This window comes from Apaloderma vittatum, unplaced genomic scaffold (genome assembly GCF_000703405.1).
Source record: "Apaloderma vittatum isolate BGI_N311 unplaced genomic scaffold, ASM70340v1 scaffold6258, whole genome shotgun sequence".
Taxonomy (NCBI): Eukaryota; Metazoa; Chordata; class Aves; order Trogoniformes; family Trogonidae; genus Apaloderma; species Apaloderma vittatum.
In genome coordinates, this window is record NW_009728920.1 from 9023 (window position 1) to 35436 (window position 26414).

At 41.2% G+C, this 26414-nt stretch overlaps 1 protein-coding gene across 1 annotated transcript; it reads left to right on the forward strand.

Annotated features, from left to right (window-relative positions):
* The first annotated feature begins 4833 nt into the window (after positions 1–4833).
* Positions 4834–13687, forward strand: IL20RA (interleukin 20 receptor, alpha). The gene is made up of 6 exons (XM_009874242.1): positions 4834–4961; positions 6946–7124; positions 8217–8392; positions 9993–10137; positions 10669–10808; positions 12788–13687. The coding sequence occupies exons 1-6, from the start codon at positions 4888–4890 to the stop codon at positions 13685–13687; spliced, it is 1614 nt and encodes a 537-aa protein (XP_009872544.1). The 5' UTR covers positions 4834–4887.
* The last annotated feature ends 12727 nt before the right edge of the window (positions 13688–26414 follow it).

A 26414-nucleotide genomic window follows, 5' to 3' on the forward strand; every position in this document is an offset into this window, starting at 1 on the left:
AGTTGTCACTGAGAACACCACCACCATTGAAACAGATGAGCTAGAGGAAGAAAGGAAGGCAAGAATTCCTTTAAAAATGAAGAGCAGCAACACAGAAGGAGCAAGCAGGATTATGCAGGAGTTTGGTGGAAGTCACTCAAAGAAAGGGCAGCAGCTTATAGCATCACCAGAAACAATGTTTTGTGTCCAAGATTGCTCCTGAGTTGCTTGATGCTTCACTGGTGAGTCTGAGCTCCCAGTGGGAAAAGGTGAAGTGGGAATTCAGCCTGTTTGCAAGGCTGTCTTCTCTCTGAGGTGTGTAAGTGTGGGTTAGATCTATGGCCTTCAAGTGGCAGCTGGAAGTGGTGAGGCACAGGGAGTGCCTGCAATGATGCTTCTAAATTTGGTGCCCAGCACAAAGGAGCAGCTTCTATCAGAGATGTTCCCAAGGGCCACTTTTGCATGTGAAAATAAAACAGCAATTGAAGACAAAGTTTTTGAAGACGACCTTAGGGGAGGAGTCTCTGGGTTTTACCCCTGTGGCTATTGGGGAAAGCTGTGTTGCAGGAAGACTTGCCTTTTTGTCTTAAGGCTTCTCAGGACACTCACTGTCTTAAATTATATCTTACATTTGTCTAGAGAAGCCCTATGACCTTCTTAGTTGGTTTATTTGGTTGGATAATTCCGTGTTTACACCTTTGTAGTCATGCCACAGTACAATACAGCAGGTGATTGCTCTGCTTGAGGGCGGTGCAGTCAACAACAGGTCTTACACAGGAGGCATTTCTGGGCCAACAGGTCAGCTTTCAGTAGATTCTCTGCCTTCTCCCCGCCCCAGAACTTTAGCCAGCATGCAGAAAAATAATCTATGTTTTTATGTATTTTTATGCTTTGCAGCTGCTAGGTTACCCAGCTCAAGAGAGGAGTGAGCAAATACTTTTACAGTGTGAGGACACAGGTAGTTGCAGCTGTATTTGTTCTGCAGCATTGACATTAAACACAGCTGTTTGTCACTGAGATAGGCAGCGGTGCCTCCTAGCAGATAAAAAGCAGATACACTGAGCAGGTAATAGCTGCAACATGGAAATTATATGTAGTTATACTTGTATCTGTGTATATGTGTGTGTATGCACGTGCATATAGATATGGCTGTAACCAAACCCAAGCTTTGAACGGCGCTGACTCAAATGAGGCACATACCTTTCAGACAGCTTTACGTGATTACATCTCACCAGTTTTTTAAACACAGCACACGCTTTCATAAAGAGGTAGATGGGGCACCTGTCATGCAGCCCTTTACTCATGTGAATAATCTCACTGACGTCAGTGGGATTTTTCACTCACGTGTGAAGGTGTTTTCGGGCTAAGTCATGTCTATTTTGGAGAGTCTTGCAATAGGTTATTCTAAGATCAGGACTTGGCTCTTCCTTGTGGTGGTGAAGTTTGCAAACCTACATTATTGCTTTCTTTCCAATCCAGGTGTGCAGAGTTGTGAAGATGTAAAGAATGATATTACTCAAGGTTTGATTTGCAGTGTTTCCAAAGACAGTAATAAGGGTTTTTCCATGCAAGCAATAAGTAATGTGACTTGGTTGTACTGGGAAGTGATGACAGCCATTGCAGACTGTCGATAAGACACACTAAACCTAGCAAAGCAACATGTATGACTGATTTCTGCTCTCACATAGGCTAGTACAAACTGAAAATACTTCATGTGACACCCATGGCATTATTCCTGGTTAATGGAAATAAAATAAAAATATAACTACATACTTTGTGTTTAAAGACAAGATACTGAAATACTTGAGTGCTTTCATGACTGATAACCATGGAACATAAAAGCTCTATGTATGATCTATTTTCTACGCATGCCTCCTGATACTGTTGATTGTCAGATAGACATGAAGGAGTTTACTTTTAAATCATCCTGAAGAACTAGTGGAACATGGCAGTTTTATTCATGTTTTACAGGTGCAGAATTGAGGAATAAAAAAAACCCAACAAAACCGAGCTTGCATGATTTATGTAAGGGTAAGCTGAAGCCCTTACTAAAGGGGCAAGACCAGAAATAGGAACCAAATCTCTGCCTTTGCAGCAAATGGAAAGTTAACGGTCTCAGTCCCTCTGCCTTCCAAATCACACAGAGTCGAGGGCAGGTGGGAGCACTCCGGCAGTGTTGTAATGCTTTAGATCTTGTAAAGATGTAGTCTGTGGGTTCTGCGTGCTGAGATTGGCTCATCTGCTGCAGTCAGTGTTTCTGTTTTGAAACTTCATTTACCACAGCAAAAACCACACTGGGAGGAGGGACTTTTGGGAAAAAAAAAAATAGTGGCAGAAAAACCACCTTTGCATGTTACTAGTTTAAAAATATTTTGATGTAACAGACAAATGCATTACTCTTGCTGCTTTAAGATGTGCTCAAGGAATACAAGTGTTTTCATGCCAGAATGAACAAATATCAAAAGGTACAGGCAAACAAAAAACTATTGAGAAAACCAATTGAAGTAATTTCCCTTGTTGGTGATAAGCTGACTGCCTCCAGCCAGTTCAGTTCGGTGACTATGGATTAGCCTGATAGGCATTACACATTTTAAAAACTTTTAAAGAAAAAAAGTGTGAAAAGTGAGCTGTTGGGACATTTTTAGCTCTTCTGCACCTGATCTTTCTCCTACTTGGAATTTGCAGCAGAAAGTTTATTTGTGCCTCAGTCCCTTCCTCCTTTCTCCACAGATTGCCTGGTTGCCTTATGTAAGGATGCTTGGGTAGCATTGTGTGCTTTCAATTTTTATTACTTAATTTTTTTTCAATCTCTTATTCCCAGTGGTTCATTATGTAGTTGGTGGGTTTCCTGAAGTCTCATGCACTTTGGTGCTGGGATGTGGTGCAAAGAATAAAACTTTGTGCATGGGTGATTTCTCGTAGTGCATGTAATGCTGAGGTTTTTTTGTTTTGTTCTGCTGTTTCTGTTTTGTTCTTAGCATCATGCACATTAGTGGTTTAGAAGCTTCTCTATTTTACTGAACAGATGTTGCCAGTTTTAGACTCTTCGTGTCTCTCTTGGGTACCTTCATCTTTACATTTGGATTACTTTCACCTAAAGCAGTTGCAGAGGATGTTTATTTTGGGGGACATCAAAACCTTTTATTTTCTATGTTCTATATCTCCCAGTTGGAAGCAAATGTTAGGGTAAAGCAGGTTTCTGGTGGTCTATTTTTGCTGCTTTCACATCCCCTGGCAGCCTGAAACTTTATTTCATTAGAACTGAGTCCATAGTTTGAGATCTTGCCAGTTGACTGGTGCTGGGCATTTCTGTGTCAAAGTGTTCAAGGAAATGGAACTTTTTATATATTTTTTCTAAATAAATAAGCTTGCCCTAAGGGCTATACTTGACAAAACTTGTTCTTCAACTAGAAGAAAATTTTAAAGCTGCTGAACACTAGCTAAATGCTAGAGATAAAAGAAAGCAATGTTAGAAATACCCTCCATAAACTGCTTTATGATCCAAAGACACAGATGCAGGCATACACCAGTGTTTGTTCTCAACATTAACCCACAGCCAGAGGCTTGGAAAACCCACAGTTTCCACTGAGACAGTTTAAAGTAATTGGTCTCCACAGAATTGCAAGGAGATTATTTTAATAAATGTATTGAAGAGAAAAGCTTTTACTGTTTGGCTCAAAGACAGCCTGAAGTCAGCAAGTTAACCAAGAAAATAGTGGTGAGTTTTACTTACAAAAGCAACTATGTGTTACATATACAGGAGGATGAGCACTATTACTCTAGTAATACTGAAATATACTAGAAAAAACCCTCAAGGTCTGCTTAAAGAAGTAACAAAAGTCAGGGACTGTTAATTCAGGCAGTTGCCCGCTGGATGTGTTAATACGCTTTTTCCCCCCCTTCTTTGTCTCTTTTTGTTATCTGAAGAACTAGAATTGCATCCCTGGAGGAGGGGCTTAAAGGGCTTTGAAAAGTCCTGAAGAACCGCAGAGTGACTTCCCCATTGCGTTCCTGTGGCTACTGGCAACGAGAAGCTCCTTCCCTACAGCTGCAGCTTCAGGGCTGGTCGTGGGGTTGCTCCCATGGGCGCAGGTCTTGTGGCAGGAGGAGCCAAAGCTTGGAGCTTGGGATTCTGTCCCCGGGCCTCCGTTTCACAAGCAATTTAGGAATGTGTGCACCTCTGTTAAATTTATTATGTCAGGTGTGGGTATTAGGAAGACATGAAGTGAGGGATTGTAAGGCTTGCTTGTTTATTAATTTCAAAAGCTGGTGCAATGAACGGCAATTTAGAGGAGTGACCTATCAGTAGGTGTTCACTTTTGGCTTTCCAGAGAATCAACGTGGATGATCAGATGGTGCTGGGGCTACTGTGATCATCCTGCCTGATTCTCTAGCGTGAAGTCATAAAGCCATCTTTGTGGAGTAGACTCCGCAAGTCTTTTTTTTTTAAATTACCTTGTTTGTCCATTGATGCATCGAGGATATTTTTACAGTTTCCAACATTAAATTGTTCTGCTATTCAAATACCTTTACAGTTTTAAAATTGTATCTCTTCTAGGCCAAACCTCTCTATCTTTTAGCTTCCAGTCCCTGGATATTTCCATGCCAATGTCTGTCATACATGGCAAAGTCATTTTTGCTAGGGAAGAAACACACTCATATGGATAGAATTTGAGACTGCACTAGCTAGGGACACTTTTGAAAAAACTTTATTTCTGTGGCCAACAACTTTGTAATGATAAGAAAGGAAGTATGTTGAATTTTATGGCTTATTTAAAAATAAGTATCTTTTTTTGTTAACTTTGAAGCAGATTCTTAGTGTATGTTGTTCCTTTCTTATTTTCTTTCTCAGGAGAGTTGTATTGTTCTTTGCCTAACCCTAGGAATGTCCATTTTGAATCTGTAAACATGAAAAATGTCCTTCACTGGTCAGCACCAGAAGGCACAGGAGATGGGGTACTCTACAAGGTGAAGTACTCAGTGTAAGTTGTCTTGTTTATTTTATCCCCTACTGACTTTTATTCTAACATTTTAAATAATAATTTAAAAAACTTTCTGCAAGATACGGCTGCTAAAAAGTAAAGAAAGGAGAACTAAAATGTGGGTTAGATTTGAGCAATATGGTTTTTTACTTCTTGTACTTCTCACTTCAGATCCAGTTAGGAAAAAAAAGTGTAGGGAGACTTTCTTTCTATGAAAGAAGGGTGGGATACAACATGGAAGATTGCAGGGGCATCCCTGAGAAATGAGACACAAGGACGAAGGAAGGCTGTGCTGTGGATTGGCATCTGTACACATTAGCCTTCTGTACACATTTAGACAGATCTGGAGATGCAGTATTTAACAGAACATTAACAGCATCTAGTTTTCCGTTTTCTAAGAGATCCAGCCCTCACAGATTTCTTCTGATCCCACAAGCCTAGTCTAGGAGAAAATCCACTGAAATTACCAACTGTTGTAGAAAACCAAGTAACATGATTGAAATCAGGCCTTTATATTTTCCAGGTCTGCACCTTTGTAGGCTATCGAGGAACCTGAGTGAGGATGTCAGAATCCATTTCGTTTATTGCTACAGAGAGAGCACTGGGTCTTTCTGAAGGACAGTGCTGGAAGTTTAGCTTATGAATAGGTGTAGCACTGTCGTCATGGATGGTGTAACGTCCCCAATTTTTACCTCTAATATTTACACTTCCCTCAGTCTAGTAATGTTTTCCTGCCACTAAAACAAATGTAGACCTCCAGAAGTTTACTGTTACTTGAACTGGCTACTAAAACCAGCAAGGTCTTGCTTCTGCATTAGAGACTTCTCAGATCTTGCTCTCTGTGCTAACAGAGGAGCAACATAGTCCACCTCCTGGAAGAGGGGAGAGTGCTCAGTAATTGTGGAATAAACAGTAATTGTGTAGAAGGTAAAATGCTCCGAGAGCACAAGCTATGCTGACTCTGCAGGGTCAGCTGGTCCATGGAGGAGTTTGTAGTCACAGGTATGGCCGTCTTTTGTGCTGATTACAAAAATACCCTTCTCTGGAGACTTTCAAAGCCTACCTGGATGTGTTCCTGTGTGGCCTGCCCTCAGTGATCCTGCTCTGGCAGGGGGGTTGGACTAGTCAATCTTTCGAGGTCCCTTCCAATCTTTAACATTCTATGATTCTATATTTGTATGTTTGTACTTCCACCTATCTAGGAGAGCAAGGCCTTGAGCTATCTGGAAAATGCTGGTGACTGATACTATTTTGCAGTCCTGTAGAAGCTGCCACACCCCCTTACTAATTAGCAGCCAAAGAGTAGTTATTAATAATGTGAATTTGAGGAGCAGGAGCTTCTGAGCAAACCTAGGCAGGGATTTTCTAAGGAAATCTTGATTTCTTCTGCTAACGTATAAGAGCTGGTCAGTACTGAGGCATTGTTGGTAGCACATGTATGCCCAATGAGAAGGGTTTTGAAGTTCATTGTATTCCAGTGTATTCTTTCTTTTAAACTAGAAAAAGAAGTAACAGTCAGGAATGAATAGTCTCCTGTCCACTCATCTTGGAGACCCTGAGCATCATCCATCTCCGGAATGAGCCACTGACCATTCTGACAGAACTCTTTACCTTTATAGAAATAGTTATCCTGACTCTGTTATTTTGTGTTTAGAGTATAAACTAAAACTGTGGAGACTGAAGTTGAGAGATCTCTGGTCTGTGCAAACAAAACTGGACTTAGATTGGTATCAGTAACATCCCAGTTAGTTCCATGTGGCCTCTTCTTCACAGAGCCTCCTCTGATTTATTTTTCTTTAAAAACTTGTGGAAAACTTGTGTTTTATCTCAGCTGAAGTTAGGAATTCATTGAAATTGCAGATTTCTGCAAGAAGAGCAATTTGTTTTATTAGTTGTAACATCAGTTTCTGGGCTATATTATCAGATGACTAATATCATGGCAGTAGCTTCTGTACAGCTCCTTTCTCTTTCTTTTCCGATATAGATATGGTGTTGGCAAATGGATTAGAAAGCCAGAATGCAGGAATATCAACAGAACATGGTGTGACCTCTCCGATGAAACCTCTGACTATGAAGACCAATACTATGCAAGCGTTAAAGCCTTCCTAAATGGGAAGTGCTCAGACTGGATAGAGACTACGAGATTCAACCCCCTTACAGACAGTAAGGAAAGCTAATCACACAGCTGGATATTCGATGGCCTTGATTAATACCGTGTACTCAGACTGCATGTGCCTTCACAGCATACGATATTTTAAGTTTAACATGACATTAGTTTTTTTTTTTTGCAGTTGTCTAACATTTATACTTTTGGCAGAAGTAATTGAAAAGTACAGAATTTGTATATATGTGTGTTGTGTATACAGTCTTATATATCGTAGAATTATAAAAACATAGAATGGTTTGGGTTGGAAGGGACCTTAAAGATCATGTAGTTCCAATCTTGCCATGGGCAGGGACATCCAGCCTGGCCTTGAACACTTTCAGGAAGGGGACATCCACAGCTTCTCTGAGCAACCTGTTCCAGAGCCTCACCATTGTCACAGTAAAGAACTTCCTCCTAATATCTAATCTACATTCACTCTCAGTTTGAAACCATTACCCCTCACCTTATCTTCCCCCTTTAAGTACTGGAAGGCCACTATAAGGTCTCCCTGGAGGCCTCTCTTTCTCCAGGCTGAGCAACCCCAACTCCCTCAGCCTGTCCTCATAGGGGAGGTGCTCCAGCCCCCTGATCGTCTTTGTGACCTTCCTCTGGACCCGCTCAAGCAGGTCTACATCTTTCTTACACTGGAGGCCCCAGAGCTGAACATAGTACTCTCTTATGCTATGGTGAAGTTTTATTCTGTGGCCACAGAATGCCCACAGTATAAAGAACTCGAATTTTAAAAAGGATCTATTAAGCCAGGCAGTAATCATGCTCTAAAGCACAATATCCCTTATCTGTGCTAGATAATCTGGGAACATATTGACAATTTAGCTTGTTATAGCAAACTGAGTTTCAAGGTTTTTTATCCTAGGAAGTCATAGGAATTCCTAGGCAAAATTCTAAATCAGTGTTCCTCTTCTCACTGTAAAGATCCTTTTAGTTATCTAGTAAAATGATTTTCTACCAATATAAATGAATTGTTTGAAGTCCTGCTTAGACCCTCCAAAACATTACAAAAAATTAATATCATCCACAGGAATTTGCATGGTCAAATCAGTGTGCTTCTGCTGCATTTGACTGCTTTTTGTATGTTTTCATTTTTCTAGCTAAAATTGATCCACCCGTGGTAAGTGTATCTTCTACTGAGAAATCTATTTCGATCTTTCTGACTGCTCCTGAGAAGTGGAAGAGGAGCCCTGAGGGAGAATCCATATCTCTACTTCAAGTGTATCCTGGCCTGCAATATAACGTGTCCATCCTCAACAAAAAAACAAAGAAGCGGGTAAGCTTTGACAAGGCTGTAGAACTGCATCTATTAAATCTGCGTTTCTTTAAATGCACTTGGTTTGTAATAGTAAGATTGAAAGAAGATTCATAGCCTTATAGGAACTGTAGAATCATTCAGGTTGGAAGGGAGCTCAGGAGGTCTCTAGTCCAACATACTGTTCAAAGCTGTGAGCTCAGACCAGGTCATTCAGAGTTTGTCCAGTTGCGTCTTGAAAACCTCCAAGGACGGAGACTGCACAACCTGTTGCACCATTTGACTATTCTCATAGGGAAAAAGTATTTCTTCCAATCTGAACCTCTCTTTTTGAATTTATGTCCATTTTCTCTCATCCTCCCACCATTCAGCACTGTGAAGAGCCTGGTTCTGTCTTGTTGATGACCTCCCTGGCTCACACTGGGGGGCTGCTGTTACGTTCTCCCAAAGCAATGCATTCTTCCCCAGGGGCAGACTCCAGTCCCTCACAAGCCAAGTGCTCCAGCCCCAACCATCCCTGCTAAACCCACTCCAGTTTGACAGTGTTTTCTGTGTTGGGGGGAACAAAACCAGTCGCAGTATTCTACATGTGATCAGATGAGCACTGAGCGGAGGGGGATAATCCCTCCCCTCCATTTTCCCCTCTTAACACAGCCCGCGATGCTGTTGGCCTCCTTTGCTGTGAGGGCACATTGCTGGCTCGTGTTCAGCCTGTGGCCTGTCCCCAGCCCGCTTCATCAGGGCTGCTCCTCAGCCAGTCCGTCTACTGGCGATACTCACAATATGTTATGACAAAGCATGTCTTTTGTCACCACATCTGAGTATCCTCATTTGTGTGTCTCTGCAGATTTACATTTCATTAGCAAGTAGTGCTTCCCAGCGTGAACACAGTAGATGCAGAGAAGTTCAGTCACGAACACATTCATTCCTCTCATCCCGTCCTCCGGGCGCAATGTCTGCCTGGCAAATCTCTGAATTTCCTGAAAAGAAACTTCACACCAGAAAAGTCACCTTCTGTCAAAAGGGATATTAAAATGTCAAGATTAGCAGTTAGAGGTAGACAAAAGTTTTTTCTGCTTTTTTTGGGGAGGTTGGGTTTTCTTTAGAGGGGAGAGGGGTCATAAAGGTGCTTGACATACAGCAGTTACTTTACTTTGGACTCCAAGGTCTACAAAACACCCATTATTCTAAGGCTTCTGTCCTTACCAGAACATCACAATTCGAAAGGTTTTGTGGAACTGTACCCTGTGCCTTTTATTGGCCTATGTGTCGGGACAGGGCTGGAGTGATGCTTTAGCTCTATTGCAATATCAGCGTGAGAATGTGGGCTAGTGGTGGCACATGGTCCTGCTTGATATAAAGCATGAAATTGCTCAGTAGTGGCAGAAGAATGATTGAAAGGAAGGTAAAATATTTAGAGAGGATGTGACCTAATGAATAACTTGAGTTTTGATTGCATTCAAAAAAAAAGGATGCAGCTGGCAGTTCTTACAGTATCCATTATTCTTTCCAGAAAATGTGTGTGCTTTTAACATATTTTATGTATAAGATCTTTACCTTTCAGTAACTAAGGAGGTAAAGGGGGGAAAAAATATCTTTTTTTTTTTTTAATGTCTTTCAGTGGTTCTTCTCCATCAGCAACAACACCTTAGTTGTGCCGCAGTTAGAACCTGACACGGTTTACTGTGTCAGCGCACAGATACATGTCATCACACCACTTCTGCACAGTGGTTTCTCCAAAGAATATTGCATTGCTACCCTGAAAGGTATGTGTAAGATGGCAAATTACAAAAATAAAGATGCAAGTTAGACAAAATTGTAGTGATTAAGTTTGTAAGTTTTTTATTAATCCGTTTTGAGAGTGAACGCTAGTGTTGTTTCTCCCGTCTCTGTGCACTTGTACTGATGAAAAAGTGTTTAATAAAACATAGCTCGGATCTACTGAGTAGAAGGTACATCAGTACATCTGAAGAAAAGGATCTGCATTCTTTGAGTCTTAGTGAATGGAGAATATTTTTTCACTTTGAAATGAGGTTTGGGAGTGGCAGAGCAAGGTCAGTCTGAAGTTAGCAACAGGAGAACCTGAGGGAGGGCTTATAACTTCTTTTTGGGGATATAATTTATAATTTAGATAATAAAAAATTGTACTGTAGCTCAAATGTATTTTTTCTAAAAAAAATCCTGCAAATTCCTTATTTATCTAAAAATTTTGCACCCCGTATCGAAAAAGCACACATTAATACCAGAATACATAAAAGAGTTGCTCAGTACAATGAAAACTTTTGTTTTGTTAACAGATAAAACGGCAGCTGAGACTATAACAATCCTATTTGGATATGTTCTGCCTATCATGCTGGCTGTCCTTTTTATTTCAATGACATGCTATTATGTGCACAGGTATATTCACATCAGCAAACAGAAACATCCAACAAACCTGGTAAGTGTTCTCTGTTGCAGGAGGTCACTGCCAACCTCGGCACTCACGCTCTGCCTTTTCCGGGGGTCCGAGTCAGCTAGGAGGAAACCAAGAAAAGAACATCACAACTGAGATTCATTAAATGCAAGAATAATAATTTAATATAGATTTCAAGAATGCTTTCAAACACTGCACCATTTCCTAATATCCAACACTGTATGAACAAACACATCCTGGCATTCAGACAGCCCAAATACGCTAAGTAAAAATGTTTGCAGGTTTCTTAGGGCTGCAAAGTTTGTCGATTTTTAGAAAGAACACATAAGGTAAAAGAAATTTTACTTGTCTCCAGCTCATGAGTCCAGCAGAACTTTCTCACAGCTGTCTCTAAAGAAGTTGCTCAACCATAAACATGCACTTGCAATAATGAATGAACACTTTATTAATCCAATCTGCATGGCACCATGGGATGGGAGTTGTAAGGGAGCTGGTTTCAACATGCTAATCTTTCTGAAGAAATCTAGAGCAGCACAGTGATGACAGGAGTAATGTTTGCAGAGGGCCTCTGGGTTCAGAAGTAGAGCAGCTACTGCTGCAGTGTGTTCAGATGTGCACGGAGATACCTCCTGCATTTGATGAGGCACCAGCTTTATCACAGAATCAGAGTGATTTGGGCTGGAAGAAACCTTCAAAGATCATCTAACATCTAGTCCAACTACCGTGCCATGGGCAGGGATGCCTCCCACTAGATCAGGTTGCTCAAAGCCCCAGCTTGCTCCCACCTGGCTTTGAACACTTGCGATAATAGGGCATCCACAACTTCTTTTGAGTAACCTGTTCCAGTGTGTCTCACTACCCTCACAGTAAAGAATTTTTTCCTTATGTTCAGTCTAAAGCTACCCTGTTGCAGCTTAAAACCATTGTCCCTTGTCATTACAAGCCCTGGTAAAAAGTCATTCTTTATTTTTTATCCTAGGATGGAGGGCAGGGTGGGGGACGATGCCTTGGTCTCCCTTGGACAGAGCTCTTTACTGTCCAAGAACGTAAAGGACAACTTAGTGAAAAATTTGCATTCAATGGCAGACTAAACTCCAATTCTAGCAGGTTTTTTTTCTCTAATTAAAGTGTAATTTGCATGTTGAGGTTCTTTTTTTTTTTAATGTTTGTTGTGCTATCTTATGACCACCTCAAAGCTTTGATTTTATTTCTCCACTTCTGGGTTCAGTTGATCTTAAGGTAACAAATTAATATAGACCTGGTATTTTAATGCTGCTGTCTGGCTTTCCCAACCTAGAGACTGTTCTGCATGGATACACCATGTGGTCAGGGGCAAGTGGAGTAAGCAGTTTGTTTTGGTCCAGCACTTCTGACCTGGGGGACCTTGTGGGCTACCTTGTACCTCAATTAGTGATCTTAGTCTTCTATTCAAGCTTGGAAGCACTGAAGTGCAGCTTCTCATTGTTGTTTTTCTTTTGTACTTCAGTGTGTAGCTTCTCCTCTGAAAGGAAACCTGATACTATTTACTTCTCTCTAAGCTATAGCTTAACATGGTATCTGACCCTGTGCTTGTGGGATGTGGTTTTCACTGCACTTCCTAGTTTAAAAAAAAAAAATAGTTTAAGAGTGGAATCGGTTCTCTAATCCATGACCCAAGGACAACTCTGATGTGTTCTCCAAAGTTACTTTAGTTTATGCTGGTGGAAACAAAAATGGAATTTCACAAAAACAGAATTTAACAGAAATGTTCTAATCATTATTTTGACATAGGGAGGATAAGAAAAGGGATATTAGAGCTGGTCATAATGTAGACTTTTTTAAAAAGTGGAGCATATTAACACTTCTGGAGGTTTCTATGATCAACTTCCTTCTTTCTTACATTGAAATAACCTCCTCATAAGATCTAGCATATACTGTCATACTGTTTTAAAATATAAGGCTAAGAAGCAGTGAGATGGTATTTTTATTGTACTTCACTCATCAAAATATTTTTTGCTCTCCAGGTATGGCACTACACTGACAAATGCAAGGAAATGGTTTTCATGCCACGTGAGAAAATAGTCATCAACCTTATCACCGTTAATGTGGATGAGAATAGGCCATCTCAGGAATCCAATCATCAATCAGAAAGGAAACCTCCCCATTATTATACTGTTTACAATGGCACTGAAGGGAAGGATTTGCCCTCAGAAGAAACACTGGAAACAAAACACTTGCTTGATATTTCACATGAAGAGAATACTTTAGCAGATGGGGACCAAAGTGAGAACTGGCCATCTTATGGCCAGCCTGGAACAAAGAACACTTTAAGACAGGAAAACACAGGGACAGTAGAGTATGAACATGATTTAAGGACTGAAGACTTCAGTCACAGTCAGAAACGCGAAGAGAAGACTTGTGTGCCCAGGGAACTCCTAGGTGAGCCACAGATTGCTTTGGGCGACTTGGTTAATAGGGAAATAGGACAGCTGTATTGTCCCCAGCTAGAGGCGAGGGTAGCAGATCCTCCTTCGGGACAGAAAATAGAGAAACTTAATTTGAAGATGGTTGATCCAGCAGACAGGGAGGCCCATATCAACTTGGTGGACTTGGAGACTGAAAAAATTGGGCAGACATCCTATTGTCAGCTGGAAAAACTAGCGCAGGGCCTCACAGAGAAAGGGGGTGAACAGGTCATATTAGTAGATTGGGATCCTCACACTGGAAGACTGTATATTCCTACCTTGTCCAGTGTTGAGAATGAAGTGTGTGAAGGAATGTTAAAGTGTGATGATCCTGACAAAGAGGGAATTTTGTCCAGACTGTATGAGAAAGAGGTATCTGATGAGTCATCAGAGGACCAAGAAACGTATCTCCTGCAATTCAAGGAACAATGGGGACTGCACGTAGAAATGGAAGACTGAATAGTAATTTTCTGAAATACTCTAAAATGCAGAATCTCTTTTGCCAAAGAGAGTGATGGACTCGGTGAAGCAAACAACACTTAATGCAATGAAATTTTTGGAACCATCACAGCTGAAAAACTTATTCATTATATGTCATTTGTAACAGTTTCCAGATACGATATAAGTGATTTTTGGCATCCATCATAAACCTCTAAGGTAAAATAGAATGGTTTTGAGATTATCTTGTTTTTTAAAGTATATGTATTTTTATACAGGATGCTGTTATGATTTTCACATTGTAATTCCTACCAAAACAAATTATTAGCATTTGAAAACACTTGTTTTTAGCAAATAAAAAGCAACAAATGACATTTTGCTGGACTATTTCATGTATCATGATACAACGCAGTCTTTTCTAGGTCTCATTCCTATTGTAATAGTTTGAGCTGACTTTTGTGGAGGTTAAGTGCATTCCAGTATATATTTTGTTTCTGTTTTGTAAATATTCTTCTACTTAATGAAGTTCTTATTTATTTCTCTTGAAAGATATGTCTGAGGTGCGAGGTCCATGTGATCTTGCAGAATGGACTGCGTCTCACCCAGCCTTGGAGACACTCACAGTGCTGCACCTGCATGACTCCTGTCCCACACGTGTCTCTTCCTCTCCAGTGGCTTTAGTGTCAGGCCACTGTGACAAGCTCAGGCAGAGATGTCTGTCCCAGGCACACCCAGGCTCCTTCTTCAAACACACCCCATTTACCGTGGCAGACTCAGAAAGTGTACTTGAGAGCTTTTCTTTTCTTATCTGACGTCCTGACCAGGACTTAAGATACCAGTTCACTATTTCTCCATGACATGTGATATTTAGGACAGTAAAATTACAGGATATTCTAGAAATTACTTGCCAGGGCAGATGATATTTTTCTTTTCAAAGCCTATCTGTCACTTTCCCACTTAATGGATCTTTTTTTTGGCCATCAAAAAAAAATCAGTAATGATTTAATGATTTGTTTTCGTTTGAAGAGGAGAAGCCAAAAAACCCAAAACTAACCCAAAAAACCACCCACAAACTTTTTTACAGTGTTTAAGACTTGTACTGTCCAAACTAGGCCCATGGTTAAGTGTATTTTTTGAAGGAAGACCTTTGCCAATATATTTTCTCTCAGATAACGTTTTTGTTGCATGGCTGGTGTTTTCTGTGAGTAGTCACGCTCTCAGATATTTCAGTTGCAGTCATAGACTTTAAAACTGGAAATGACAGTAAAATATTTCATGCTACTTTTATAATAAAGGTCTAGATCACATAACAGTGTTATATCTAAATACATTTATCAACACCTTTGTGCATCAGGAGGTTGACAGAGGAGAGTTATAGCTCAGTGTAAAAGAAAATAGTTGGAAATGTGAAAAAGTCAAAATTTCTACTACTGCTAGCTTCATTTAAGTCGCCCCAAATCTTTCTTAATATTTCCTAAAGGTTTCCTAACTAAACTCCTTGTGCATAATCTCTTAATTGTTTTTTTGCAATGTGGGGCCTCTAACTCATAGGTGGGAGTCAGTTATTCACTTTTTTCTCTAATCCATTGAATTTTATCCAGTTACTGCTGCCCTAAGAACAATCATAAAATGTGCTGAGCTGGAAGTGACCTTTAAAGATCATCTAGTCAAACACTCCAGTGTGTTTATTATGTGTGTTTAGTCTGTATCTTCTGGTTCGATTCCCGCTCGGTCCCCATGTGTTGCCTGGTCTAGTCGAGAGGTGGCGTCCCTGCCCATGACAGGGAGGTTGGACTAGATGATCTCTAAGGTCCCTTCCAGCCTAGGCGATTCTATGATTCTGTGTGTTCTATGATTCTGTTGTGTTGAGGGACATGGTTTAGGTGTTGACAGGGCTAGGAAAATATTGGACTTGATGATCTTGAAGGTCTCTTCCAGCTGAAAATGTTCTAAGATTCTACAATTCATATGGAAGGACGAGGATCCTCCCAGCCCCCTAAGTAATTTGCTGCAGCTGCCAGCCAACCAAGGAACATATCCCATGGTTTTGTTTTGTACTTCACCTGGGCTTATTTGCCAACTGCTGGTGTCTGCTGCTTCTTTTTTTGTGAGGTAAACAAGCCTTGCACCGTCAGTTACTGCATGTAAGGACATTTAACATGCCTTAATGAAGTCAGTGATAATTAATATTTGAAAAGTTGGTAACTAAGCTACAGCATCTCACTTTGTTCAGTTCTTTGGTCATTGTAACCTCCTTTCTCTCTTACAATTAAGTTGTATAGTATTTATTTTTCTTTTATACTTGAAAAGGCATCGCGTTCCTAGTTAACATTATTTGTGATCAGGGCACACAATACTGAATCTTGCAATCACAGATGCATTTTCATGATAAATTCATGCTTTTAAATAGTAGTTAATTTTTGAACCAAAGTATTTGTATATAAAAGTTTGCAGCGCTTTCAATGTTGCTTCCTTTTGATCTGGATTTGCAGTAAATTAAAAACCAATACTAGATTATGCGAACAGTCCTTCATATTTATGAGATACACTTTCAAAGTGTTCTTAGGATAATCACAGGAAAAAAAAAAGCTGGGTGGAAAAAAAATTAAATTAAGAACTTTATTTTATGTGCAAAAGAGTTTTTTCAGGTTAGCTAACCAAGTTCTGGAATTGATGAGGCAGAAAAAATGGTGTTGATTTCCATCAATATAATAACAGTGATTCGTTGATGGCTTTTTAAAATATCCTCAAAGTTACTCCTATTTTGTCTTGAAGTCTTCTAATTATATTAAACAAATTAAATGGATTAGACATGGAGCATAATACTTCCATGTAAATTGTAATTCTACCTACAAGATGTCAGACAAGAGGCAACTAGTAATTACATGGCAGATCCAAGCAATAAGAGAGCCGACATGTTCCCAGGCTTTACTACACTTCAGTAAACTTTAGTTAGCCACGTTTAATGTACTTAATGCAGCCAAAAGCAAGGACATATATCTAGAAGGAAAAACTACACTCAAACACAAGGCTACTTGCAGCCTTAAAAGCAATGATTTTGAAAATTTTGTGGGAGATTAGTAGAACTAAGCAGCTACATGTTGAGGCCACAGGGACTACAATGGCACTGAAAATTGAATTTCACCTGTGTCCACATAGCTGATGTGAATACTACAGGAAAAAAAACACATCTAGTTTACAAAATAAGCCAAACCATGAAGATAGAAAGCAAAATACTACTAAAAAGACGACAAAGAAATGCTTTTTTGAGCTTGAAAAACAGGAAGCCTAGGTATCAAAATGACATATAATGGTGATGAAACCGATAGCAAGGTGTGGGCACACAGACTTGTGGAAAAGGAACTATCATTTGTAAGTGTGGTTTTGCTGCCTGCGACTCCGAGAGTGAGAGGGTTCTTGAAGTAGAGAGTGAAACAGGCAGCTGAGTGCAGGATACCTGTGGTCTGACTTACAGCAACGCTGGGGAAACTGTTGCACAGCAAGAACGAGCAGATGGAGAAATCCAAATACTGCAGGCAAAAGTGCGGTACAAGCCGTGTGCACGGTGGGAGGACTGCAGCCAGGATGCCCACCCATTAGCCAGGTGAGGAATACACAACAACTGCCTAACACGTGCTGCATTGCTGATGGATGCAGGCAGCTCGACTGCCCTGGACTTCACAGGGCACTCTCATCACCTCACCAGAGGACCACTAAAGGAGCATGGATGGCTGCTGGTCAAGGCTGGGATGAGGATGTTCTCTGCAAAAGTGGGGTCAGAAAGAGTTCTTGGAGTGGCCAGCTGTGGGTAGAGGGTACGCAGGAATGTTTAGGAGATGCCAGCAGTGAATTAGCATCTGTGAGGATGCAGTAATTTGCATGCACTGTTAGTGCAGTGGTTAGGAGAGGGGGACTCTGGAAAGAGCGGCTAACACCGTTAATCAGATGGCACAAATGTCTCTATGGATATTATGATAGTTCCCGCAAGAGCTCTGAAAAACATTCTCAGGATCTAGAGAAAACACAATGTGAAAACATCCTGAGCAAGGAAATAGTTAAAATTACATTATTGTATAAGCACTTTCCTAAAGAGGAATGAATTCCTCAATTTGGGACTGCCAAAATTCATCGAAGTTTATCAGAAGAAAGTCATGACATCCATAGGGTCTAGCCTGCAAATACAGGCTTAACTAAGCAAAACGGTAGGAATGTGAAGCAATTGAAGCTTAAAATAGCATGGCAACATGATTTGAACATTTTAAAACAAGGACAATTAACTACTCTGAAAATTCTCCAATGCCTGTAGGTCTTTGAAAGAAGCATGTCTGTCTTCAACAATAATGCTAATAGATGGGTGGTATTACTTGCCTAGAATATGCTGAATGATATAATGATGCTCATACACTGTCAAGTCTTAAAACTGATTAATCCTTTTTTTTCCCCCTTGGCTCATCTGTACAGTGGAGTTTAAAAACAGTTATTCCAAGCACCATACTTTTAAACAATTGCAATTTCTAGCTCTGACATGGCACATTCTTGCAAAGTCAAAGCTTTAAACCCGTTCAGCTATATCCCATTGTCCATTCAAAACACCACATTTCTCCATAAAAGGAAGACACAGCAACAAGTCAAGGTTTTTCTGCTTTGGTTTTGCATATACATTTCAAGCTTCATCAGCCCAGGATCACATAGCAGTAAGCGTAGGAAGTAATTGTCATGTTTAGTGTCACCTCTAGAAACCATAAAGATTTTTGGTAATTTGTACTGGCAATAACACTAAGCTTGTCTCCAAAATTTCTGTCTTTTCCCTTTCTGGTAAAAAAAAAAAAAAAAAAAAAGAGAGAGAGAACAAAAAGCACAGACTTCTGTTTTTTAAAACCTCCAGAATCAGTTTAGCTGAGACAGACTTTCCTGCACTGTTAGGTTTTAAGAAGAGGACTTGCTCCTACATAGCTATTAAGATCCTTGCTCACCAAGAGAAGACACACATCCCAGCAGCTATTGTTCAGCTCTTGGCTTCTGCATCCATTTTGCTGGGGAAACAGTATCCTGCATTGCAGCAAGGGTTTTCAGGCACACTGTTGCTGCTCTGAGTGCATGTTGCTCGCCATTTTTCTTTAGAACACTGTAAGGTCTCTGCAGGCTGAGAAACCTGCAGAAAGGGAACAGTCCTAACTGTACCCCTTGCAAAATAGATCCTGCTCTGCCTTACTCATCACCGTGTCAATGATGCAAGGAGTCATTCATCCAAGTGGCAAGCTAGCACTGCTCCTCGTCTCTGACAGCAGCTTTAGCAAGCGCTATTTGCTAACATCTGCAATTTCTGCAGTGGCTCCCATAGTGCTAGAAACCATGCTCGTTTCACAGAAACTTAGCCAGGTATCGACTCTAGCAGTAGCAGCCTCTGTCATACACGTGGGTCATCAGCTCTGCCTTCCAAAAACTGGCATTAAGAAACAATGTCTTCCAGCCATCCAAAGTAAATCAGCACACTGACAGTGGCATGGCCCAGCATCAGGGCAGAAAATTGCTTTGGGTTTCTAAATTCACAATGATCATGTCATTGCAGGCAGCTGAGAGTGAAGGAAAGTGTTACCCTGAAAATTGAAATCAGCAGGGAACTCTAAGGAAAAAAAAATGCAGACACCTTCAGTGTGACACAAGTCAAAAGACTTGAGCATTTTTTGATTGTCATGGATTAGGAAGGTTAGTGTTTCAACAGATCATTTCTGTATTTTAGTTTTAGCCTTGGGGTTTTTTTCTGTTCATATTTCAGGCCCTCCAAGACACAAATTTTGCAATCATTAAATACAAAGAAAGAGGAGTTGCTGTTCTAGTTTTACAGATAGGGAAGCATACATAGAAAGGCTAAAGGGGTTTGAAAACCATCATATACTAAGTGTGGAGTGCAGGGCAGGACAGGATCCCCTTTCCCCAGTGCCATGTGTTAACTGCTGAAGTCAAAGTCCCCCTCATCAGTAAGTCACCATAGCGCAGGTTACTCCAAGTTGTTTGATGTATAAGGCTGTACACATACATGGCTTGGCTTGATTAAAAAAAGTGAAATTTTAAGGTGAAAATTTAGTATGTGAACCAACTGCACCAGACTGTTTACTTTTCTCTCACTGAACTTAAAAATACGATGTTCTCTCTTTGTCTCCTGCTAAACTGACATACACAAACAGCCCAGAATAATTCTTCTGAACCGAATGTGCTTATGTTTTCCTGTGTGGCCACAGAGACTTTTTACTCTAAGCAGTTACCACAGATTATATACATCCTAACAGAAAACAAAGCTTAAATTGTTTTCACAATTAAATGAGTTTTAAATACAAATCTTAAAAACTCTTTGGGTGAACCTTTTCTGTAGTATGCACAATTGATCTTGCATGGCTTATAGATTGATAGAATCAGATGTTTATTATTTACCCAGTTCCATAAGGATATAATGCAAATTTTAGTGACTTTCACAGAGCTTTTATGGTCAATCAGAAATTCTAACGCACACATCCACACCCAGTCTCCCACATATTTTTTTTTAGCTGCGGAAAAACATGGGCAGCAGTCTGTGCTGCTCAATGCTATTCTCACTCTTCCTCCTGTACCCTAGCTCCCTGGACCTCACATTTTTAAGCCGTAGCTCAAAAGCAGCCTGACAGTAGGGCAGCAGTTATTAGTCAGAAAGGAATAGTCAGCAAAATCAATGCTAGGCAGTGCAGTCAATTGCAGCAAAGTTGGTATGCATTGCCAAAGAGGAAAGGAAAATGGTAAAAGCTGTTTAAGGGTGGCTTGCTATTCCACTGAATCAGGAACTCAGTCTTGCTGGAGATGAGCAGAGAAGTCCTGCACCTGTCCTGGGGCAATTGCAGGAGCTTTCTACTCTCTTCTTTTGGGCAGAACTTGTGAAAATAGAAGTGCCTACATCCCAGAGCTGACCTACTAGGGTTCTTAAAATGCAATAATGAAAGCATTTGGTGAAGGGCTCTAAATTAATTATAACTAGAGTTTAGCCTCTGCCTGATGCTGACACTCAAGCTGTTTCTGTAAGGATTACAAGCATAGATACTTCTAGGGAACTAGATGGGGGTTAATAGGAAATGTGACTTCTTTTTTCTTTCATTCTCTTGCTTGCTAAAGGGCTTTGTTGCAGCTGCTGAGAAAGAGCCTGCAGCAATGTCACCCACAGCAATGTCACCTACAGCAATGTCACCTGCTCTGCTGAGCCTCTACAACCAGCAGTGAGCTGGTCTCTGTGCTGTCTACTACCAAGGAAGCAGAGGTTTGTGAGCAAGCTGATCCCATGGCTTTTAAAACATGACTGTGAGCATTACCTTAAAAAAAAAAATCTCCAAACCATCTGCTGTATTCATCTACTGATGGGTAGTCCACAATGCCTTTGGTGTACCTTACACCACTAGTTAAACATTAAATTACTTCCATTTGTGTCCTTTCTGTATTTGTAACATCTGTAATTTGTCATTGCCACTACAAATACTTCATCATGTTCTTTTGGGACAACTGTACATCTAGTTTACCAAAAAAGTAGGTGTCAGAACTACCCATCCTCACAGCCCTTGTCAGAATAGTCCCAGGTCTCTGGTAACACATTCCAGTCTGACACAATGAGGTGCAGCAATACCATCACTTTTTACCCAGTTAGGAAACAACTGATTTGTGTGCCAACTAATAAATTTCTCATAAACAGGCTTCTCAGGAGGCACCATTTCTACTCCATTTACACTATTATCTTTAATGAAAACCTGTCTATAAGCAACACAAGTTCGATCTAAGGATGCTTCTCAAAACCTTTTCAAAATGAGGAATGTGCTTATGGAGTAAAAAATACTCATGTTTCCCGAGATTGTATCAGTACCCCTGTTAAAAATAAGTTGACCCAAGGCTTGGTGACACAGAGCAGCCAACACACAACATCCCTGCAGGGCAGAACAGCCGTGTGACATTACATCACAGCTGGCCTTAAGTCTGAATACTATATACTCTGTTTTTCCCGTTCTCCTAGAAGTGGTACATCATTATAACAGTAGGTGTTTTACTGTATTGCTTCCACCATGATATGTTTCCTCATCTATCTTAAGGTTAATACCATTTTTTCACTTCTGAGTTAACCTCAAAGGAAATCTCAGCAAAATCTTCATATTTTAATGCTTTTCTCAGATCCAGTGTGCATGCTGGCCAACCAAGCAAGCAGGACATTTAGAAGTCCTTGCCAAATCGCCAGCTTCCTTCCCAACACCACACGTAAAATGGGAGTCAGAGAAAAATCCATTGCTTCTACCAGGGCTGGAGAGTCTGAAAAGCAGCACAGTCTGCATCTGAGATCCTGAGTGACTCTACTGAGCAGTGGACACTCCGGTTAAGGTTTAGAGCATTTGGAAGAGAAACTCTGCCTTCTCCCATGAAATGGGGCTCAGCACTATGTTTAATGAAGATGAAAAGATAGAAAATGGGAACTGAAGATTTTGTTCTGAATGCCTTGAGCACTCTCTAACATCAGACAATTTCGTGACATTTCCATGGCATTCAGCAATGCAGAATCTCCCATTACTAGACGTCTTTTTAATACCTGCTTGACTGCTTGGAAATCTATCCTGTAAAAGCAAAACCATCCCACCTATCATCTGTAGCTTGTGCAGTGATTAGGTCATGTTACTACTGGTTTCCTTAAAAATTAGCATTTCAAGTGCTCAACATAGATAAAACTGCATCTTCAAGGCTCCTGACTGTCAAAGTTTAAGGCCTGGCCGGCCACTAAACTTTAGCAGACACTCCCTGGGATCCCACCACCACCCTCCCAGCAGGGGATAACAGGAATATCAGGCAGAGAGACTTTGAGGTTGAAAAAAAAACTGAACCACTTCAATGACAAAGGAAAAAAATAATATTAACAATAAAAACGAAGATGTCAAACTATATACAGATATACACAAGTAAGAAAATAAGCTCAAAGATACAGAAGAATGTGTTAATATGGGACCCACACCTTCCAGATGACGATAAGCTCAAAGATACAGAAGAATGTGTTAACATGGGACCCACACCTTCCAGATGACAACAAGGTCCCAAGGAAAAAAATGAAATCTCAGAACGGATTTGGCAGCAGACAGAAGCACCTGAGCCCAGAGTCCCCCATGATAGTCCAAAAAAGCCCCCAAAGCTAGAAAGGGAGCAGTGTCACTCACACCTAGAGACAAAGGGCAAGACAACCTGTCCCACTGAACAGCGCTCCTCCGCAACGTGAAAACAGGAGACAAACAACAGCAGCAGCAGCACAAGGGGAGCTGACAATCACTCCACAATAACTCACTTAGCAGGTACTAAAGGTCCATTGGCTGTTCTTAGGGGCCCTTATATACTGAGCACCATGGGGAGGAACACTGTGATTGGTCCATTTGGGTCACCTGATCCATCCTCTCCTCCCTACAGGCACAGCTGCCCCTTTTCCTCTCACTGTGATTTCCACCAGTGCCAGGAGCCTCAGGGAGCTTTTATCCCGGTGCTGTCAAACCAGGACATGGATCCAAAGCCAACTGTTCCAGTAAACGGCAATAATCAAACTCCATTAAGTGGATGAACCAGTTGTGACTTGTTTTCCCTAGCTTTTACTGTTACGCTTTTCATTAGTAAGAAGGCCGATTTGTTCCTCATAACTTTGTTAGCATTTATCAGAAAGCTATCTGCTGCAAGTGAGGCCATCACAGTTCCCGGGAAATACATATATGAAGACCAAAACAAGCAACCTCACTGAGACTAGGTTTGTAAATCTGTTTATCTTTTAACTTCTGGTCACCATGACACAGGGCAGATGGCTAGATTTCCTTCATTCTAATTTGATTACTACTTGTTTCTGTCTCTTCTGCAAGAGAGCACATGAGACTCCACACTGAGTTAGCTGGGAAGGACCTCGTCCTAACAGTCTCACTAAGGTAATCTTGTTACTCCACTATCCAGTGCCCTCTCCAGTGTTCGTAATAGTAAAGAAACATCAAAAGCCAGTGTACATGGTTGAAATGCAGTTAAACTTTTTTATCTATTAAACCCAGAAATCTTATAGCAACAAAATAGTAAAAACGCCAGCATGGGCAAGTAGCTTCAGTTAGGGATGGAAAACTGTTAGCAGTTCGGATCCAAGAAAGAGATTTAGCACTTAATCCTCAGGCTTGCAACGCACTTCACTAGGACTTCATGCAAACCAAATGATTTCTTCCTGTTTTCTATTTCTGCCTCTGGGATGCCATTTTCATTATTTAGAAAGCTCCCCAAACTTTTCTCATTTTTGGTCTGCCTGGTGCAATATACATAGAATCAGAATCATAGAATGGCCTAGGCTGGAAGGGACCTTAGAGATCATTTAATCCAACCTCCCCGTCGTGGGCAGGGACGCCTCTCAACTAGATCAGGCAACACATGGGGACCGAGCGGGGATTGAACCTGCGACCCATGCAGGGATTCAGTTTCTGCCTTGGCCAGTTTTCACTTAGCTGGAGCAAAAGTGAAGGAACAGGAGCACTTTGGCTGCTGAGACACATTGCAGCTTCTTACAAGAGATACCAGGAGCTGCAGGGGAAATCCTTTGATTCATTCTCTAAACCAAGAAAGCTGCTTGGCAGAAATATGTCACACTACTGAGTAGGGATGTCAGGGCAGTGCTGGAGAGCCTGGGTCCAGGTCTGGGAATGTCCCAAGATGAGATGTCCCTACCTTTCCAAAGCCCTCACTTCCTCAGAGGGAGAGATGATGTCCAGGCCCGTTGTACATTAAAGAATGAAGGATGTTTGAGTCTTTCCATGCAGTGGAAAGCCCACTCGGAGAAGTTGGCCATTGCGTGACAACTTCTTCATAAATAGAATAGGAAACTAAAACCACAAAATGGGTGGGCTAAGTGGATAGACTAAATCTGCTGCAGCTTTTTGACATTTTAAAGCTGTTGCCAGCAGTACAGAGGAAAAACGAGAGCCGGGTGCCTGTCAGTCACAGAGTTTCAAAGAGAGCTGATGACTGACAGTTTTATCCCTCTGGCTTATGCTGATCCTCACTGCTCACTCCCTTTTTTCTCAGCTACTCCATTTCTGCATTATTTGTCCAGGCTGTAAGAGCTTCAGAGAACAATTCAGACCTATCTCGTCTCCTCTGCATCTTTTCAGTAATACAGAGAGGAGAGAAATGGCAGAGCTATGTATTCAACGAGAACCTTCTAGTGTGTAATGGGCACGTCTACAGAGTCAAAAAATTGCAGTGGGTGAAATTCACATGCTATTTTGATATCTAAAAACGCAAATCAAGTTAATATCTCCCAGTTGAATACATTGCAGTGTATATAAAATGCTAAACTAGAGAGACGGCTCTGAAGGAGCAGGAGTGCGATATGTAACTGAGGCTACTACATAGACCTGGAGCAGTCTTGGCTCTGTAACTAACCAGGAATGAGCATGCATGCTGGTCAGACTCACTTTCATCTGTACGTTTGTATTAATTTCCAAATGAGACCTCTTTGGGAAGGCTAGCTCATGATTTTCCATCTAGTCTCAAGGACTGCTTGCCTGCTTTCCAGTCATCAAAACTAATAGCTCCAGCAAAATAGTTTTAGCTGGTTTAACTATCTGGGTAGTTTTATCTCTGAGGCATCACCAGGAACTTTCCTTTACAGGAAAGCACAGCAGAGGGAAACCTCAGCCATTCATCTTCAGAAGTTCATCAGTCCACAAGCAAGCCAGCAGAAACTGAAGACTGAATACACAAATTCATGTTCAGAGGTGATAGTCATCTCCTGACAGGTGAGAGGGCAAGAGAAGTGTACGAGCACTTGCTGGTTCAGCCGCAGCACTAAGCTAGGGACCTCTGGTCATGCTGCCACAAGCAGAACAAAGGCAGTCTTCGATCTTACTGGAGGTAAAGGAAAGGTCTGTTTCTCAGCTGCTCTGAGAAACAATTTCCAAAGCAGAAAGTAGAGCAGTCAAGACCTACTCAGTGTCATTATCCTAAATGTATTTGTTTCTATTTTCTTTTTCTTTTCCCTTTTTGTATTTTTTTTTGATATGCCCTGTTCTTGAGAGACCTTGCTGCAGGCTAAACCCAGCCAGAAGCTCAGCCTCACACTCAGCATCCCCACCACGGCCACCCCTCCCAGTGGGATGAGGGGAGAACCAGGAGGGTAAAAGTGAGAAAACATGAGCACCAAGATATAGACTGTCGAACAGGGAAGCAAAAACAAGGAATTCGATGTATTTTTAGCTTGCTTTAAGTACTTGATACCTATCTGGAGAACGCTATCCTTGACCAGATTTTGAAAAGTTACAATGATATTTTAGCATTTACCCAAATTTTATTTACAAACAACCTGCTTGGGATGCCCAGGCAAAGACAGCCACAGCCCTCAGCGCCTAAAACGTTTGCCCTTGGCAACTCTTTGCTACAAGACAGTCTTTTTTTTTTTTTTCCTTTGAACTTAAACCGGTAGGTTTCCAGGTTCCTTTTACTTTTTCAAGAAGCGAGGATTTGGAAAAAAAAAATAACCAAAGAAAACCAAATCGTTCCGCCCAGAAGCACGAGTTCCCTCCAACGCCCCCGCAGCGCGTCCCTTCACCACCCCCCGGGGAGGCCGCTTATCTCCCTGCGGCCACCCCGGATCCCCCCGCACTCCCCGTTCCCCTTCCCGCATCCTCCTTTCCCGGTCCTGCCGTTCCCCCTCCCACTCCGGTGCGGCGGGGCCCGCCGGGCCCCGCGCGGGCCC

Coding starts and splice junctions, on each gene's coding strand:
- IL20RA (XM_009874242.1), top strand. CDS start 4,888: ATGAAAAATGTCCTTCACTGGTCAGCACCAGAAGGCACAGGAGATGGG. Junction 8,393..9,992: donor ACAAAAAAACAAAGAAGCGG/GTAAGCTTTGAC, acceptor AATGTCTTTCAG/TGGTTCTTCTCCATCAGCAA. Junction 10,809..12,787: donor AGAAACATCCAACAAACCTG/GTAAGTGTTCTC, acceptor TTTGCTCTCCAG/GTATGGCACTACACTGACAA.